This window comes from Triturus cristatus, chromosome 9, assembly GCF_964204655.1.
Source record: "Triturus cristatus chromosome 9, aTriCri1.1, whole genome shotgun sequence".
Taxonomy (NCBI): Eukaryota; Metazoa; Chordata; class Amphibia; order Caudata; family Salamandridae; genus Triturus; species Triturus cristatus.
The window spans coordinates 365,137,477-365,156,049 of record NC_140592.1 but is presented as its reverse complement, the minus strand read 5'-3'; the positions used below and the strand labels follow the sequence as shown (position 1 = coordinate 365,156,049).

The following is an 18,573-nucleotide window of genomic DNA, read 5'->3' as shown; positions in this document are numbered from 1 at the left end:
AGCACGATGCTTGTAATGACAAGCATTGGCATAGCCAATAGGTTTCGCCTTTGGGACCTTATAAGCGTTTAGCCATGCAGCACATGCATACACAGGAGGAAGGGCACTGACAGCAATAGGGGTGGGGGAGGGAAAGAGCAGGAGGCAGAGAAAAATAAGGCGAGACAGAGGAAGAAAGAGGAGAGGAAAGGAAAGGGACCGAGTGACGGGAATGGATACAGACAGAAGAGTACAAGAGAATAGAGAGAACGAAGGCTAGCGAAAGACAAATGAAGGAGTAAAAGGCAAAAGTGAAATGGAGAAACAAAGTAAGCAAGGTGAGTAGAAGTAAATATAGGGCGGCGAAAAGAAACAAGAGGATAAAAAATACACTGCGCGAAAGGGAGAGACAAAGAAATAAGGACTGTGGAAGAGAAGGGGGAATGAATGAATGAACACAAACAACTGAAAGAAAGGCGAAATGAAGGATTTGTGCTGAGGATAAAAAGGAAGGAAAGAATGACGTAAATATGAATAGTCCGAGGGACAAAAAAGAAGGAATGAGAGACGAAAAGCAGGAATAGTGTGGGGATAAAGATGAAGGAAGGAAATAAAGAAAGGCAAAAAGAAGGAATAGAATGGGGGGAAAAAGGAAGTTGAAAGGAAGGAATAGTGCAGGGGATAAGAAGGAAGGAGGCAGGGATATAAGTAGAGTATATGGGGAGAAGGTTGAGTGAAAAGGAGTGATGAGGAGGCACAAAGGAAAGGAGACAGGTGTATTAAATGGGAAACATTACGAGCAGCAATAAAATGGACAGATGAACAGATTAATAGTGTGAGAGCGAAGGTAGTAACGAATGTGGAAGATGAGGAAAAAATACTAAAGAAAAAATGACCAAACTACATTAAATTGTACAAAAGAACGAGTGAAAGAAGGAGAAGATGTGTAGGGGCAAATCAGTGACGGGTAGGAAGGACATATCATTACTAGAGTACTAGAGCATATACATAACAACATGACATTTTTCATGTCGTCAAAATTGTTTAGGTGGCGGTCTGTGGCTTCCAACAGTGATTCATTGGGGGTCCGTGGAAGTCAAAAGGATATAAGAACTGCTGCATTAGAACATGCCTTACAGAACAGGGTGCGCCTTTGAGGAGGTAAATATCCAGAGGATAATGAGGGAAGCCGGATCTTCTCAATGAGCCGCTCCAGGTCCAGTGCGGCCATGAAAGACATGTGAGGTGTCTCGGTGAAGGGATGTGTTCACTCAAACTGTGGGGTGAGACGTGCCTATATTGGAACGAGATTGGGGACTGTCTGAAGCGCTGTAGCAAATAAGGAAATGGAGGCGGTGTATATCTGCACTACAAAGGCGAGGGGCACTTCCCATATAGCTCGGAATAAACGGGGAAAACACAGAGCCAGACTACAACTGTGCCTTGACTGCAGCCGTCCTCAGAAATCAACGAGTGCTTAGAAGGAAGGCTACTGCTCTTTAATGTCGCAGCAGAATGCATTCCTCATGAAAGCTGTAAGGACAATAAAGCAGGACTGCTTTGCCGTAAACATGTTTAAAAACACAGTGCCCTTTTGATTTATAAGCCGCAAATGTCTGGGAGACAGTCTCAGAAAACACTGCATTTATTTGGCATTATGAAGATCTCATCGGAATTCAACCCTGTGGATGATTAATGGGAGATTTGGTGGGAAATCCGGAGCGTCGTGTCCAAACGAGAAGATGTGAAGGGGCAAATCAGAGATGGGTAGGACTAAGGAAGGTTTGGAATGGAGGCGGTAGTCAGAGAATGAAGTCTAAAAGAAACAAGTTTCGCTTTCCTGTCAAAGGGCGGGGGCCCAGAGCTGGAAACAGGGCGCCTGAGAGGGAGGGCGAAGGTGAAACAGGCAGGGGAGAGAGAGTAGAGAAATGTAAACAAGCGCAGCCGGCCACGCTAATGCCACACTAATTAGAAACAGATGGCCCCTGAACGCAGCGGCTCGCTCCCGCAAGGTGGATGCCGCCACAAGCACGAGTGTTAGGAAAGTGCAGACAGATTCCAAAAGGTCATCTCCTAGAGCGGCAAAAGCACGCTGCGCTAGGCCCGACCTAAAAAACTGCCAATGCTTTTTCTGCTCAACTAAACAATGGAACGCATGAAGGTGTATATGTGGATACTCTTATGCTGTTAGACTAGAACGGACTTGAGGAGTGATCCAGAGAGTTTTTAACTTTATGTATCCACAAGAAACCAGTATAAATTCTTTAAGGATGACTGAGCATGTTTGAGAGGGTAGAGAAAATATATACATCTAGATGCTTTGTTTATGCTGAAGCTTTAACACAAAACAAAGATAGAAGGCCCATGTACGAGGCACAGCATAATCCTTTCTTAGGAAAAGTAGGGTCAAAATGAAGGTGGCATAGGTATTGAGAACCGGAGTGATATTTTTAGACAGATTAAGATGGTCATTCCAGTGCTTCACCAAGTAATTTATTTGTTTTGCATGAGTGGCTGAGGAATAGAATATGGCATGCAGGTAGTTGAAATGGTTTGCTGGTGTAAATGCTGCTCCGAAACCATGACACCAATTCAAAGGAAGTAAATGTGAATAAGATATGCCCAAGAGAATTAGTTTTGCATTCTCACCATTCAAGTCTGTTTAAGTTGTTCTAAGTAATTCTGCCCTAAATTGAACTGATGCAAGCGGAGACTGGATCTGAACGTGGAGGAACGTTGTTTTTTAACACAGACCTAATCCAGCTCAAACTAGTAGCTAGTTGTTTGTTGTGTGCGTACATTTGGAAATAAAGGCCGAAGTGTCTGAAAATACCGACAAGTGTACTAAGGTAGGTGCTGAACAGAGCTCAGGAAGAAATGAAGCCTGGTGTGCATCTTCAGATCCTCGGTGAACTGGGAACTTAGGAGGAAGCAATCATGAGCTTTTAAGAGTGTTTTAAATAAAGGAGCCAAGGCAGTCCACAGCTGTATCTAAGATATTTAACCAAAAGGTCACAAAGTAAAATGTTCTTTGTGACCATGTCGAATGTGCTCATATGTGAAGCAGTCTGGTCTTTGTTTACACTTTCTAGAATGTATTCTCTTGCATATTGACACCAAGTTGTTTCCATGTTTGGGTCAGAATCTACATTTGTTCTTGTCCAGTAAGCTGTTGCTCTCTATCAAGTCCTACATTTATTTTATAGTTATGTTTCCATTATCCTGGTGATGGAGGGAAGGTTGCAGATGAGTTGGTAGTAGGCCAGACTGTCATTATACATGATGTTTTTGTGATGCTGGTTGGCAATGGCCTACTTGAAGCCTGATGGATTTACACCACCTTCCAAAGATGCCTCGATTATGTTAGTGATAGACAGTGCCATCAAATTTGAAATCCTGGTGAAACCTCTAGCAAGGCAGATATCTGCTGCGGAGGGGAAAAAGATCGATGTCCTTGATGGCTTTTAATACCTCAGGGTATGTGTAAAGACATGTAGTGCTGGTGGCAAAGAATGTGGTGAGGTCAGAGCTGACATAGTGAGAGAAAGTTGGGGATTTGAATAGAAGAAGCTGGAGAGCGTTGGGCTCAGCTGCAGATGCTGTACCTCAATAAACCTATGAGAAGTTACTGAGCCTCCTTGGATCATTACACTTGTGACGAGGGTGGGATGCGTGAGTATTTCAAAATCAGGGAAGAACTGAGCATAGTTGGTGACAGGCTAATGAGGAGAGGTCAGTTTGTTCCCCCCAGGAGTATTTGAATGAGAATTCTTGATATTGTTCATGAGAGACACCTAGGACGGGGACTTGTGAAAAGGAAGGTGAGGTAATCATTGTGGTGGCCTGGTATGGATCGAGATGTGGAAGAAAAGGTGAAGAATTGTGTGGAGTGTGCAAACAGTGACAAGATCAAAGTGATTAGACAGGCTCCGTTAGTAGCCATGAATTTTCCAGAAAGGCCTTTGGAAAAGTTGGCCATCAATTTCTTGGGACCTGTATCCAGGTTAGCAACAAGAAATACGTTTATCCTAATCTTAGTGGATTACCATACCAAATGGTTTGTAGTCTAGGCTGTTGGGGAAGTGAATTCTTCAAATGTTATCAAGTTTTTTGAGGAGATTTTCATGGAGGAAGGGATACCTAAAAATATTGTGTCGGATAATGGGGTGCAGTTTATATCTAAGTGGATGACGAATTATCTCTCTGGCATGGGAATTGAGCATGAGAAGGAGGCTCTTTTGCAACCGCTAGCTAACGGGTTGGTTGAGAGAGTAAACCGATTGGTGATGGAAAACATACAACGGTCTCTAGCTAATTATTTTCAATGGAAGAAGGAACTGAGGAGAATGATGTGGTTGCATAGGACAACCACTCACTCTGTGACAGAAGTCTCGCCATTTGTGTCCTTAAAAGGAAGAGAGCCAGGTGTAAAATAGTGCCCTATATGGTTGAAGGGAATGGCAACAAAGGTTGAGGTGACCCCTGTGCCCCCACAGCCGGTCGCTCCCCCTCACTGCTCTGCCTACCTGTCGCTGCCTGGCACCTGCCCACCCTGTTACCTCCGCCTGACGCCACTCACCTGGTTCACGCCGCTGCCGCCTCCTGCCTCCTGCCTCCTGCCTGTCGCTTCCTGCCGCTGCTGCCCCTTCTCGCCCGCTGACCTCCGACGCTGCCCCGGTGACTTCCGCTCCGTTTTTTCCCGCCGTTTTCGCCACCGCTGACCCGCTCTCCTCCTTCCCGCTCCCGCCTGCAGTCCCCGCCTCCCCCCACTGCCCATTGGACAACCCGCTCCCGCCTCCCAGCTGCCCTCCCTCCCGGCTCCTTATTTAAAGGGACAGTAGCGGGCTGGTCAGTGTGACCCCTGTGCCCCCACAGCCGGTCGCTCCCCCTCACTGCTCTGCCTACCTGTCGCTGCCTGGCACCTGCCCACCCTGTTACCTCCGCCTGACGCCACTCACCTGGTTCACGCCGCTGCCGCCTCCTGCCTCCTGCCTCCTGCCTGTCGCTTCCTGCCGCTGCTGCCCCTTCTCGCCCGCTGACCTCCGACGCTGCCCCGGTGACTTCCGCTCCGTTTTTTCCCGCCGTTTTCGCCACCGCTGACCCGCTCTCCTCCTTCCCGCTCCCGCCTGCAGTCCCCGCCTCCCCCCACTGCCCATTGGACAACCCGCTCCCGCCTCCCAGCTGCCCTCCCTCCCGGCTCCTTATTTAAAGGGACAGTAGCGGGCTGGTCAGTGTGACCCCTGTGCCCCCACAGCCGGTCGCTCCCCCTCACTGCTCTGCCTACCTGTCGCTGCCTGGCACCTGCCCACCCTGTTACCTCCGCCTGACGCCACTCACCTGGTTCACGCCGCTGCCGCCTCCTGCCTCCTGCCTCCTGCCTGTCGCTTCCTGCCGCTGCTGCCCCTTCTCGCCCGCTGACCTCCGACGCTGCCCCGGTGACTTCCGCTCCGTTTTTTCCCGCCGTTTTCGCCACCGCTGACCCGCTCTCCTCCTTCCCGCTCCCGCCTGCAGTCCCCGCCTCCCCCCACTGCCCATTGGACAACCCGCTCCCGCCTCCCAGCTGCCCTCCCTCCCGGCTCCTTATTTAAAGGGACAGTAGCGGGCTGGTCAGTGTGACCCCTGTGCCCCCACAGCCGGTTGCTCCCCCTCACTGCTCTGCCTACCTGTCGCTGCCTGGCACCTGCCCACCCTGTTACCTCCGCCTGACGCCACTCACCTGGTTCACGCCGCTGCCGCCTCCTGCCTCCTGCCTCCTGCCTGTCGCTTCCTGCCGCTGCTGCCCCTTCTCGCCCGCTGACCTCCGACGCTGCCCCGGTGACTTCCGCTCCGTTTTTTCCCGCCGTTTTCGCCACCGCTGACCCGCTCTCCTCCTTCCCGCTCCCGCCTGCAGTCCCCGCCTCCCCCCACTGCCCATTGGACAACCCGCTCCCGCCTCCCAGCTGCCCTCCCTCCCGGCTCCTTATTTATGACGCCCCCTGAGCGACCGCGCAGCGGACGCGCGCAGCGGGAGCGCCTTATGTGCGCCGAAGGTGCGCCAAAGGTAAGCCCGTCTGCGCCCGTCCGTGCCTGGACCGCGCCCAGCGCCAGACCCCTTGGCCCCCGCGCCCGCCAGCCCCCCCGCAGGACCTACGACTTCACTACGCTCATCGCACTCAAAACCGCCCGAGCCCCCGGGTGCTACCGAGCGTCCCCGCGACACACCCATGGACCCTTCGCCTGCCGATCCTGCAACTTCTCCTGCCTCCAAACAAGCACCACGCCCACCAATACGGACAACAGCAACCACCTCAAGTGCATCCTGATCAACACACGCTCCGTCCACAGACACGCCGTGGAACTCTGGAACCTCCTCGACACCGCATCTCCAGATGTCGCCTTCCTCACGGAAACCTGGATGAACACCTCCTCAGCCCCCGACATCGCCATAGCCATCCCGGACGGCTACAAGATCATCAGGAGGGATCGCGTCAACCAGACCGGAGGAGGGATCGCCATCGTACACAAAGACACCATTCGCATCTCGACTGACTCCACCGACGCATTCAACACCGCCGAATACCTGCACTTCCAGATCCACACCGACCCCAAGACTACCCTCAGAGGCACCCTCATCTACAGACCCCCGGGACCACGCGCACAGTTCTGCGAAGACATCACGGACTTCATCAGCCCTCACGCCCTCCCCTCCGCCGACTACATCCTCCTCGGGGACCTCAACTTCCACCTGGAGAACAACAACGACCGCAACACGACCACCCTGCTGGACAACCTCGCCAACCTCGGACTCCAGCAACTGGTCAACACCCCCACCCACCACGCCGGCCACACGCTCGACCCCCTCTTCTCATCCAGCAAGCACGTCACCTTCAGCCACTGCACCGGACTCCACTGGACTGACCACAGCTGCGTCCACTTCAGCTTCAAGAAGAACACGGTCCACCACCACCCGAAGCAGGTTCCCCACAGAAACTGGAGCAAGATCACCGTCGACCAGCTCACCACCTCCCTCAGCCAGAACCCACCGGTCAGGACAACGGACCCTAACACAGCAGCCCTCGACCTCACGCAATGGCTGACCTCCTGTGCCAACGACCTCGCCCCACTGAAGAACCCACTCACCAGGCCCAGAAGCAAGAAGGCCCCCTGGTTCACCGACGAACTCAAGGACTCCAAGAAGGCCTGCCGCACCCTCGAGAAGGCCTGGCGCCTCGACAAGACCACCGACAACATGACCGCCCTCAAACTCGCCACCCGCAGACATCATCAGCTCATCCGCACCACCAAGAAGAAATCTTTGAAGGAACGACTGGACAAGAACGCCCATGACAGCAAGGAGCTCTTCAACATCGTCAAGGAGTTCTCCAACCCCAGCGCCGGCAACAACGACATCACTCCCTCGCAGGACCTCTGCGACTCCCTCGCCTCGTACTTCCACCGCAAGATCGCCGACATCCACAACAGTTTCGGCGCTCCACCCCCGCACCCATCGACTGAACCTACACACCCCGCCGTTATCCTCCAGTCATGGACCAAAGTGACCCCCGAAGACACGACACGCATGATGAACACCATCCACTCCGGATCGCCGACCGACCCATGCCCCCACCATGTCTTCAACAAGGCCGCCTCTACCATCGCACCTCACCTCCGAGACATCCTCAACGCCTCTTTCGACACAGCCACCTTCCCGGAGAGCTGGAAGCACGCCGAGCTCAGCGCACTACTGAAAAAACCAACAGCGGACCCGACCGACCTCAAGAACTTCCGCCCAATCTCGCTCCTTCCATTCCCTGCCAAAGTCATTGAGAAGGTCGTCAACAAGCAGCTGGCCGCCTTCCTCGAGACGAACGGATCCCTCGACCCATCGCAATCCGGATTCAGAGCCAACCACAGTACCGAGACCGCCCTCATCGCAGCCACCGACGACATCCGAGCCCTGCTCGACAAAGGTGAAACAGCGGCACTCATCCTCCTTGACCTCTCCGCAGCATTTGACACTGTCTGCCACCGCACCCTAGTCCAACGCCTCAATGACACCGGCATCCAGGGGACTGCTCTGGAATGGATCATCTCATTCCTCTCCGGCAGAACACAGAGAGTACGCCTCCCTCCGTTCCGCTCTGAGGCCACCGAAGTCATCTGCGGCGTCCCGCAAGGATCGTCGCTCAGCCCCACTCTCTTCAACATCTACATGAAACCCCTCGCTGCCATCGCACGCCAACACAACCTCAACATCATTTCCTACGCCGATGACACCCAGCTGATTCTCTCCCTCACCAGAGACCCCGACACCGCCAAAGCCGACCTACACGAAGGGATGAAAGATGTCGCCGAATGGATGAACATCAGCCGCCTGAAATTGAACACGGACAAGACAGAAGTCCTCATCCTGGGACCGTCGCCCTCCGCATGGGACGACTCCTGGTGGCCCCCGGCCCTGGGCACCGCACCCAAGCCAACGGACCACGCACGCAACCTGGGCGTCATCCTGGACTCCTCCCTATCGATGACCAGACAAGTCAACGCTGTCTCCTCATCCTGCTTCCACAACCTCCGCATGCTCCGCAAGATCTTCAGATGGATCCCGACCGAGACCAGGAAGACTGTCACCCAGGCCCTCGTCACCAGCAGACTAGACTACGGAAACACCCTCTACGCCGGCACAACAGCCAAGCTTCTGAAAAGACTTCAGCGTATCCAGAACGCCTCTGCCCGTCTCATCCTGGACGCCCCCCGACGCAGCCACATCTCGAGCCACCTGAGAGACCTGCACTGGCTCCCTGTCAACAAGAGGATCTCGTTCAGACTCCTCACCCACGCACACAAATCCCTCCACGACCTGGGCCCAAGGTACCTCAACGACCGCCTGACTTTCTACACGCCCACCCGACAGCTACGATCCGCAAACCTCGCCCTCGCCGTCGTCCCTCGCATCCAGAGAGCCACCGCCGGAGGAAGATCCTTCTCCTACCTAGCGGCCAAGACATGGAACTCCCTGCCCGTCCACCTGCGGCTGACCCAGGACCACTTCGCCTTCAGGAAACAGCTCAAGACCTGGCTGTTCGAGCAGTAGCAGACCCCCTCCCCCAAGCGCCTTGAGACCCTTCCGGGTGAGTAGTGCGCGATATAAATTCCATGATTGATTGATTGATTGATTGAAGTGGATCTTGAGGAAGTGAAAAAGAGGGGTTTAAAGTTGCAAAGGAAAAAATGTGCTATATTAAAACATAAGGAAGGGTGTGAAACAATGTTGTGTAAGACCGGGAGATTGGGTGTTCGTGAGAAAAAAAGGGTTTGTTTGCAAGGGGGAGAGCAAGTATTCCATTCCCTTGCTGGGTGAGCAAAGTCAAACGCTATGTTGTAATCCTGGAGAATGGTGCTATGAGGGGTATGGGAGATCTATTTAGAATTGAGGGATAGTTGTCTCTACCTTATATGATAGCATGAAATCCGATGACATGTTGAATATTTAGATATTGGTCATTTAGCTATTAGTAATTTCGAGATATGCCGTATTTTGAATCCTGTTGCATCAATGTATGTTAATTTCATAGTTCTTGTTCAAATATTATTATGGGGAAGATGTGTAAAGACATGTAGTGCTGGCAGCATAGAATGTGGTGAGGTCAGAGCTTACCTAGTGAGAGAATGTTGGGGATTCAAACAGAAGAAGCTGGACAGCGTTGAGCTCAGCTGGAGATGTTGACCTTAATAAACCTATGAGAAGTTACTGAGCCTCCTTGGATCATTACAGTATGCAGGACAAATAATGGTGGATGTCACTGGAGGTGAATCCATGTGAGAGAGTCAAAGAGTGTTTGGGGATTCTTACTTTTCAGAAGGTGTATTTCTGCAAAAAAGTTGTCACAATAATCTTTTCAAGAAGGTAGTGGGGAGTTGAGCAGATACGTTTGATTAACATTGAAGAGACTTTAAAGAGATAGGCAATGTTGTTTTCAGCAGTTTCTATTTTGTGAATATAGTATGCTCTCTTGCATTGCTGTCTTTTGGCTTCTTTTTTGTACTGGACAAACAAGTCTGTCCACTAAACATCCCAATTTCCTCCATCGTCATCAAGGGAACCACAATCACTTAAATTCAGCAAGTTCATTATTATTGATTTGTTGAGGTGATGAGAAATGTTTTTTGTATGTTCCTCTTAGTAGCAGGCAGCTTATTTAAAGCTGGTGCATAGTTAGTAAAGTTTATGTCAAGTGATGGCTCTGTGATGGGTGACTGATGGAGTTGTCCAGAGGAAACAAATCTTCTTGGACTGCATCTGTGAAGACTTTGGGTAACTCCCTAAAGAATTAGCAGTCTTGTTTCTTGTTTTTGACATTTCCAACCAGAGAATGAAATGATCAACAGGCTGAAAAGATAAACAGTTATTCGATGGTGAGACCACAGATGAAGATTAGGTCATGGGAATGGTATTTAGCATGTGTGGTCCTGCAGAGCCAATGGACTGGGAGCAGACTCAGTAAGGCTCAGCTATTAATTTGCAGGTGGAAGAAAATGTTTCAACAACTACACTGCTGTGCCCACAAGTTACACAATCTATATTCCTCTGAGGTGATGACTTTGTTAACAATAAGTGAATGTGTCAAACTTCTGGGAATTTAAATCATCTCATTCTCAGCAAGTCAAATATCATTGCATACATCTGAGCCCTGTAATGAGTTAGCCACATTTACAGAGTACTATGTTGTTGATGGTGCTTCTACATAATAGCCATGTAAACTTGAAGCACTGAGGCCAACGGAAAGAAAGTAACTTCTGCTAGATCGAAGAGGCCGATGGTCCAAAAACGTCACATTTCCTGACATGTTTCTGCATGTTTGCTATGCAGCCACTAAAGACTGAAAATTCTAATCAAGAGTTTTCTCAACCCATTATTTATGACAGCCCTACTCGCACTCAACGAAAAGCCACCGAAATTGTCAGTTAAGGTGAAAATATAGAAAGGAAAGGAGCAAAAGTAAGTCTTGATGATTCGAGGAATACACTATACACTTGGGATCTGAGGCAGATGGAAGTTTCAAATATGTAATGCGCTCCGGCAAGGCCATTAAGTTGTAGTACTCTAAGCCACCCTAAAATCTGCTGTGAGAGTACTCAAGTACACTGCCTTCTGAAGAGTCGGGTCAATGGTAAGTCACACAGTGCTTTTTAGAGGCGGTGATTTATCGCATTTGTGAAGAAATTGGAGTATTACATGGTGTGCTTGTGTGTCCTCACCATGTAATACACTCACAATACTGACTTGGGTCCAGTCAGGTTTGTTTGCTTAACCTTAGCTCAACTCTTCGAAGCAGTGGATTCGAGCAGTAAGCCATAAACAAACAAACAAAAGCATGTCATTTATCAGTACCAAAACAACAGTAACACACTAGGCAAAGTTCCCGGTCCAAGGATACTGTAATATCGCAAATGTGATACTCTTATTAAGAAAATTAGTGGAGACCCTTTGGTGCAAAAGGCAGTGTTATAAACCAGCTATGATCTGTAGACTGTGTTACGCACACAAGATGCACCTTGCTTGTATGAGGCATTTCCTTATAGCACTAAACTGATTCATGCATAACGATAGCCTCTGATCATGCCATGACATCTCCTAATACGTTTGTCATTATGGTAAACTGCTGTGATGCACTAGAATCATCTAATGTGATGTAAAATTTCAGTTGCCATTTCTACATAGGCTTGGGATTCTCTATTAATCCAGGGGGAAAATACACTTAAAGAATATTAAGTATTGCTCGGACTCACGTATTGATTTTAGTAGACAAAAACCAAATGCATAACAAAACCATTTTAAGTAAAGAAACTCTGCTTTGCTGATGGCTATTCAATCTCCACCGAAAAAACAATCTAAAAGGTCCTCAAAACAATTTATAACGTATTCCTCATAATCAAATTGCACAAAGTGCAGACTACAAGCACAAGTCTAACCACTCTAGCTATGTCACTTTTATAATATTGGGGAGATGTTCCATGTGAAATTAAGTGACATTAAGTCCTTGAGACCACTATTACTGAGCAATCATGTTACACCTCTTGGGGAGGACTGTATCATGTCTGATACCAAGACACTAGTTGTAGTACTTACACTGTGATCAGCTTGTTCTGATACCAAGACACTAGTTGTAGTACTTACACTGTGATCAGCTTGTTCTGATACCAAGACACTAGTTGTAGTACTTACACTGTGATCAGCTTGTTCTGAAGTTCAGGCTTGGTAATGATATAGACTTGGACTGTGTCGAAGAGCTCCCGAGATATGTACTCTTCTGGGACCTGAAATGGAGAAAGACATTCAGTAGACTACACAAGGCAAAAGAGGCATGAACGTCTAGAATGAAAAAGCATCCAATCTTCAGACTGTGAACCAAATGCAGACATCTTGGAGAGCTGGAATGTCTAAGAAAGCAGGCCTGAAATGGATTAAGTATTATGTGCTGTACCACCTTAGCCTTTTAGTGCTTCCCACGTTTGGGTTAACGCATCCCTTCTCCCTCATGGTTCTCTGGTCCCATGTTTCTTTTTACTCTCACATATCCTTTAGTTTTGCCCAAATCCATCTCTATGCTTGCCTTATTCCATGCTTGGTGTGACTTCTTCTGTGTTTGGAGAAAGTAAAAAAGAAAGAGAGATAGAGAGAGAAAGACTGACATACACCCAACCTTGAGTGTGTTCACTCAGTCTACAACTATCTCTGGTCACCTTATTGGGTTTCAGCATTCTCCTTGCTCTGTTCTCCATGTGTCTCTTTCTTCTCTCACTTACCTCATTCCTACATCTAAAATATGTACTAGTTTATCTTCAGGATCTGCTCACCTGGTACGTGATTTTTGGTCCCAGCGTGGGGTGGAATTCACTGAAGAAGATACACTCAATCTGTCTGCTGTTTGCCATGGTTAGCTCAAGAAATCACAATAGATAACTTCGGAAATGCAGCATTCCTGATGGGCATAATTAACAAGACTATGAACATTAATTTCTTGTATCCTATATTTGCTTGCACATAAAATAGAAACATGTGATTTTAAAACAACTTACAATACTTATATTCAAATAACCATTTTATACCTACATATCAAATGTCAATAGTCTTAGCCTCCAGCAAAAGAGCAAGTGCTTTGTTATATATGCAAACACTATACTATAAAAAAAAAAAAGTAACTATAGTTGGTGCACACACACCCATAAAAATGAATGTTGATATTTAATTAGATATAAAGAAAAATTGAGTAACAGATCTCATTTGTCTTAACTTGCATCAAAAGTGCATGTGCTTTACTTCATGTAGGAACATAATACTTCAAGAAGATAACTTTCAGGTACTACATCGTTGTAGAAAAATACAGGCAGATTAAAGAAAACATGTGCAAGAGTCTCAACTGACATATTAAAAATACCTTCTGCTCACCCAATTCCCAAAGAAAAGATATCAACCTCATTCCAGAGAAACGTGGGGGGGGGGATATAAGAAATGTCAAGAGAGCAAAGCTGAGCCAAATTTGCTAGTGCCGCGTTCTGACATTTCCAAAACGCAGGGATTTGCTGTATTTATAACAATACGGCACAACCCTGTATTTTCCCTAGCACTGGTGCTATAATTAGCTGCCTAGCGCCAACGTAGGCACCCTTCCACCATAGTGCACAGGTGCCTGCGTTGAATGGAATGGTTGGTTATGTGCATGAAGGGGACCCTTCCTTCACAAACAATCCATAATGGCGATTTGTTACTTCTATGTGTGCTGCATTTTGTAGCACACATAAAAGTAGCAAATCGTCATTATTTAATGATTAATTTAATGATGGGACACATTCCTGCCCATAAACAATCATTAATGGAATTTTGCTATTTCAGAATGCAGCACACACAGAAAAAAGCAAAAACAAGTAGAAAAAAGTATTTCTCCCCGTTCGGCCATTCTAACACCTGCTATTGCTTTGAGTTAGTGTTTGGTGCGGCCTCAGATTTACAGATCTTTGTAAATCTGGGGCAGCATCAAAAAGCAATGGGTGTTGCTGTGGAACATCCGTTGCACGCCCCTTTCACGCAGATACCTTTGAGAAAGGGTAGCTTAGTTACAAAGCTTAACATTACTTTGTAAATATGGTACAGGGCATAATGCCACCGGAGCGTCAAAAAAAGTGGCGCTAAGGGTATATACATATGCCCCTAGTTACGTCAAATAGAATCTAAAAAACGTAATCCAAATGGTCCGTTTGAGAGAATCACATAGGCAACTACTCCTAGGGCATATCGCAAATTACTGTCTATGAAAAGTTCCAAGTTTATTGTATTTGTATTTTCCTCAAAACTCTTATGCTGAGTAATTTGTTTCACCAAGGTAATGATGTTCCATTGGTACTCAAAACAAAATCGCATTTTTATTAAATTGACGCAAAATATTAAACAAATCCAATCAATCAATCGGGGAACTGTAAGTGGGCTACTCACCCGTAAGGGTCTCAAGGCGCTTGGCGGGGGGGGGGGGGGGGGGGGGGGGGCAGGGGCAGATCTGTTTAGCCGAAGAGCCAGGTCTTGAGGGTCTTCCTGAAGGTGTTCAGGGAGGGGGCGCGTCTGATGTCTTCCAGTAGCTCGTTCCAGGTCTTGGCTGCAATGTATGAGAAGGATCTTCCACCTGCTCTGGCTCTGTGAATGCACGGGGTTTCGGCCAGTGCGAGGTAGGAAGATCGGAGGTTTCTTTTGGGTACATGGAAGTTGATTCTGTCGTTGAGGTATTTGGGTCCGTTGTTGTGTAGGCATTTGTAGGCGTGAGTGAGGATTTTGAAAGTGACTCTTTTCTCCACGGGGAGCCAGTGGGGACTTCGTAGGTGTTGACTGATGTGTTCGTGTTCGGGGATGCCGAGGACGAGTCTGGCGGCGGTGTTCTGTATTGGCTGGAGTTTGCGGAGAAGGGACTTGTTGATGCCGGCGTAGAGTGCGTTTCCATAGTCCAGTCTGCTGGTGATGAGTGTGTGGGTTACTGTCTTCCTTGACTCAGGGGGGGGATCCATTTGAAGGTCTTGCGGAGGATGCGGAGGGTATTGAAGCAGCTGGTGGTGACGGCGTTGACCTGCTGGTTCATGGTGAGTGATAAGTCGAGTACGATGTAGAGGTTCTTGGCGTGGTCTGAGGGGGTAGGTGGGCTTCCGAGGGCGGTCGACCACCAGGTGCTGTCCCATGCAGAAGGGGTGGTACCGAGGATGAGGACTTATGTCTTCTCGGCGTTGAGCTTCAGGCAGCTGTTGGTCATCCAGACTGCGATGTCTTGCACTCCTTTCTGGAAGTTGAGTTGGGCAGTGGTGGGGTCTTTGGTGAGGGAGAGGATGAGCTGGGTGTCGTTGGCGTAGGATACGATGTTGAGGCCGTGTTATCGGACGATGGCAGCGAGGGGGGCCATGTAGATGTTGAAGAGGGTGGGGCTCAGGAATGAACCCTGTGGGAGTCTGCAGGTGATTTTTGTGGGGTCGGAGAGGAAGGGTGGGAGTCTGATCCTTCGGGTTCTTCCGGTGAGGAATGATCGGATTCAGACCTGGGCTGTTCCTTGTATGCCTGTGTCGTGTAGTGTGCGGTGGGAGACGGTGTCGAAGGCCACTGATAGGTCGAGTAGGATGAGGGCTGCAGACTGGCCTTGGTCCAGGAGGGTGCGGATGTCATCTTTGGCGGCGAGTAGGGCGGTCTCTGTGCTGTGGTTGTTTCGGAATTCGGATTAGGACATGTCGAGGGACATGTCGAGGACGGCATTCTCTTCAATGAATCGGGTCAGTTTCCTGTTGACTGTTTTCTCTAACTTCGGCTGCGAAGGGGAGGAGCAAGATGGGCCGATAGTTCTCGAGGTCGGTGGGGTCAGCCGTGGGCTTCTTGAGCAGAGGTCTGCCTTCTGCGCGCTTCCAGTCATCTGGGAAGGTGCCTGTTTTGAAGGTGGTGTTGATGGTGCATTGTAGTTCGGGTGCGATGGCAGCTGCGGCTCTGTGGTAGATGTGAGGGGGGCAGGGATCAGTGAGGGCCCCAGAGTGGATGTTTTTCATGGTCGAGGCGGTGTCTTCAGCTGTGATCGGTGTCCAGTTGGAGATGGTGGGCTGGCTGGTGTTTCTGGAGGGCGGGGGCCGTCTGAGGCGACTGGTGGATGGTCGATTAAGTTGTCGTAGATGTTTTTGATCTTGAGGTGGAAATAGGTTCCAAGCTTGTCGCAGAGGTCTTGGGATGGGGTAATGTCTGTGGCTTCGCTGCATGGGTTGGTGAATTCTTGAATGACACTGAAATGTTCCTTGGAGTTAGTGGAGCTGGCCAGGATTTTGTTGTGGATCAAGTTCCTCTTGGTGGCTCTGATCTGGTTGTGGTAGTCTGTCATGGCGTCCTTGTAGGTGGTGTGGTTTTCGTCTGTCTTCTTGGAGAGCGGTGATGAACCAGGGGGTTTTCCTGGGGCATTGTCTGTCGGGGTTGCGTAGCGGGCGAGCTCGTCTACGCAGTCGGAGATCCAGGTGTGGAGTTCTCTGGCTGCATCGTTTGCGCTGGGTGCCCAGGTGTGATTGTCTCTGGTGAGGGTGGAGTTAAGTTGCTCGTTGGTAACCTTGCTCCAGTTCCTTCGTGGTGGGCGTGAGCCGGTTTGGGTACCTTGGGTTTGTTGATGGCGAAGTGTACACAGTGGTGGTCGGTCCATGGCGGCTGCATTGTGCAGCTGAATTGGACGCGGTTTCCTGCCGCGAAGATGGGGTCGAGGGTGTGTCTTGCTCTGTGGGTCGGAGTGTTGACGAGTTGTTTAAGTCCGATGCTGACGAGGCTGTCATGAAGGATTGTGGAGTTGGGGTCCCTGGGGGTGTCGAGGGGGAAGTTCAGGTGACTAATGAGTATGTAGTTTGTTGAGGCGATTGCGTGGGGTGGGATGAAGTCGGTGATGGTGGTGGCGAAGGGTGTTTGGGGGCTGGGTGGTCAGTAGATGAGGGTTCCTTGGAGTGTGGCTTTGGGGGTGGTCTGGATCTAGAAGTGCAGGTGTTCAGCGGAGGGGAAGGTTTCGCTGGAGGTGGTGAGGCGGAGGGTGCTCTTGTGGTCGATGGCGAGGCCCCCTCCTGGGTGGTTGGGGCGGTCTTTCCTCTGGATCTTGTATCCGTCTGGGATGGCGGTGCTGATGTCGGGGGTGGAGGATGCGTTGGTCCAGGTCTCTGTGAAGAAGGCGATGTCAGGAGAGAGAGTTGAGTAGGTTCCAGATTTCCATGGCGTGTTTGTGTACGGAGCGTATGTTAAGGAGGATGCATTTTAGGGTGCCGCCTGTGCTGGAGTTGGAGGCCGGGGTGGCGGTGAGGGTCTGGCGGCAGTGGAGGCAGAAATGGCCGTGGGTCGTGTTCGGCGAGGCCTGTTGGCATTCTTTAAGTCTTCCAGGGTTGAGTGCGAGGAGGGTGGTGGTGTCGTAGCGATGGGTAGTGGGAGATCCAGGGTTGCTGGCGCTGTTACACAATATGAGAGATTGATGCATCAAACCATCACAATGTGCAATAATCACAATGACATTAATCCACTATGCTGTTGCTCTCCATCTCAAGTATGGGACAAAGCACCAAGTAAGGTATTATCATTCGTCAAAAGGAACAAATGGACTTCCTTCCTCATCAAGGTAAATCAATACGCTACTGTGAGAAGCTGGCTTAGTATATGGTGCACACTTATGTGAGTGGGTACCCTGCACTAATCCAGACAACACTTATGGTGTTTTTAGTGGTCTTAGACAACCTTGGCTGTGGAGAGCAGGCTTCAGGCTTAGTCCAGAAGGAGTGTAAAGCAGCTTGTCTTACCAGAAAATCATCTGATTGGTATAGATTGAGTGAAAACGACCCTGAAGAAACCCCATGGAAGACCGAAGGTTGGAAAGCCACCCCACCCGTGCATACCCTAGGAACCAGGATACGTACACCAGGGAAGCCGGGTGCATAGGTGTGAAGTGGCGTCAGAAACCACTGTCGAACTCAAAGGAGGACTTCAGGAAGGTGCTGCTGCTGGAGAAGGCAAAAGTGTCTGGTGGAACCCAAAAGGTGGATTCAAGTTGAGCAGTACCTGCAAGCAGATGGGACAGAGTCTATGCCACTCAGGAGTGAGCAGGAGGCACAGAAGACGAATGCCCACCAATGTAGGGTGTTACAGGAGAGCTAACTGTGACCTTGGAGCTCGAGCTGTGTGGATCAGGCAATGCTGTAGAAGACCAGGGGCCATTCACGAGCTGTCCCACGTCGGATGTCAAGAGTTGAGGGGTCAGTGTCCGTAGGGAGCACCAACATGCCTTGGCAACTGCAAACAACACAGAAAGCGAAGAAGGTGCAGTGTCAGGACCAGCAAGGTCCAGGTGACTCACCACAAGCAGGGAGTCAGGGCAGGCCTGAGCAATTAGGGGAGCATGTGGAAATCAGAGAAGACCCTCAAGATGACCCACAGGCCGGAGACACTGGAGTCGCAAGAGCACCTAGAGCAGCTCACCAAAGATAAAGGCCCATGGTGCACGTGATACAGTGAGGACGAAGATCTTTCTCACAGGAGATGCTTGAGGTTGAGGCTACTCGGAGCCCAAAGATCTTGGAGGAAGGAAGCCAACA

General features: G+C 49.6%; 1 protein-coding gene across 2 annotated transcripts in view; it reads right to left on the bottom strand.

Moving 5' to 3' along the window:
* Positions 1-18,573, bottom strand: part of NPRL2 (NPR2 like, GATOR1 complex subunit) — a 141,454-nt gene that overhangs the window by 105,120 nt on the left and 17,761 nt on the right. For both annotated transcript variants that reach the window (XM_085625157.1, XM_085625158.1), the window contains exons 2-3: positions 12,817-12,941; positions 12,185-12,276 (exon numbers count right to left, since the gene is read on the bottom strand). In XM_085625157.1, coding sequence (XP_085481283.1) covers positions 12,185-12,276; positions 12,817-12,894 — 170 coding nt within the window. In that variant the 5' untranslated portion in view covers positions 12,895-12,941. The remainder of the gene's footprint in view (positions 1-12,184; positions 12,277-12,816; positions 12,942-18,573) is intronic.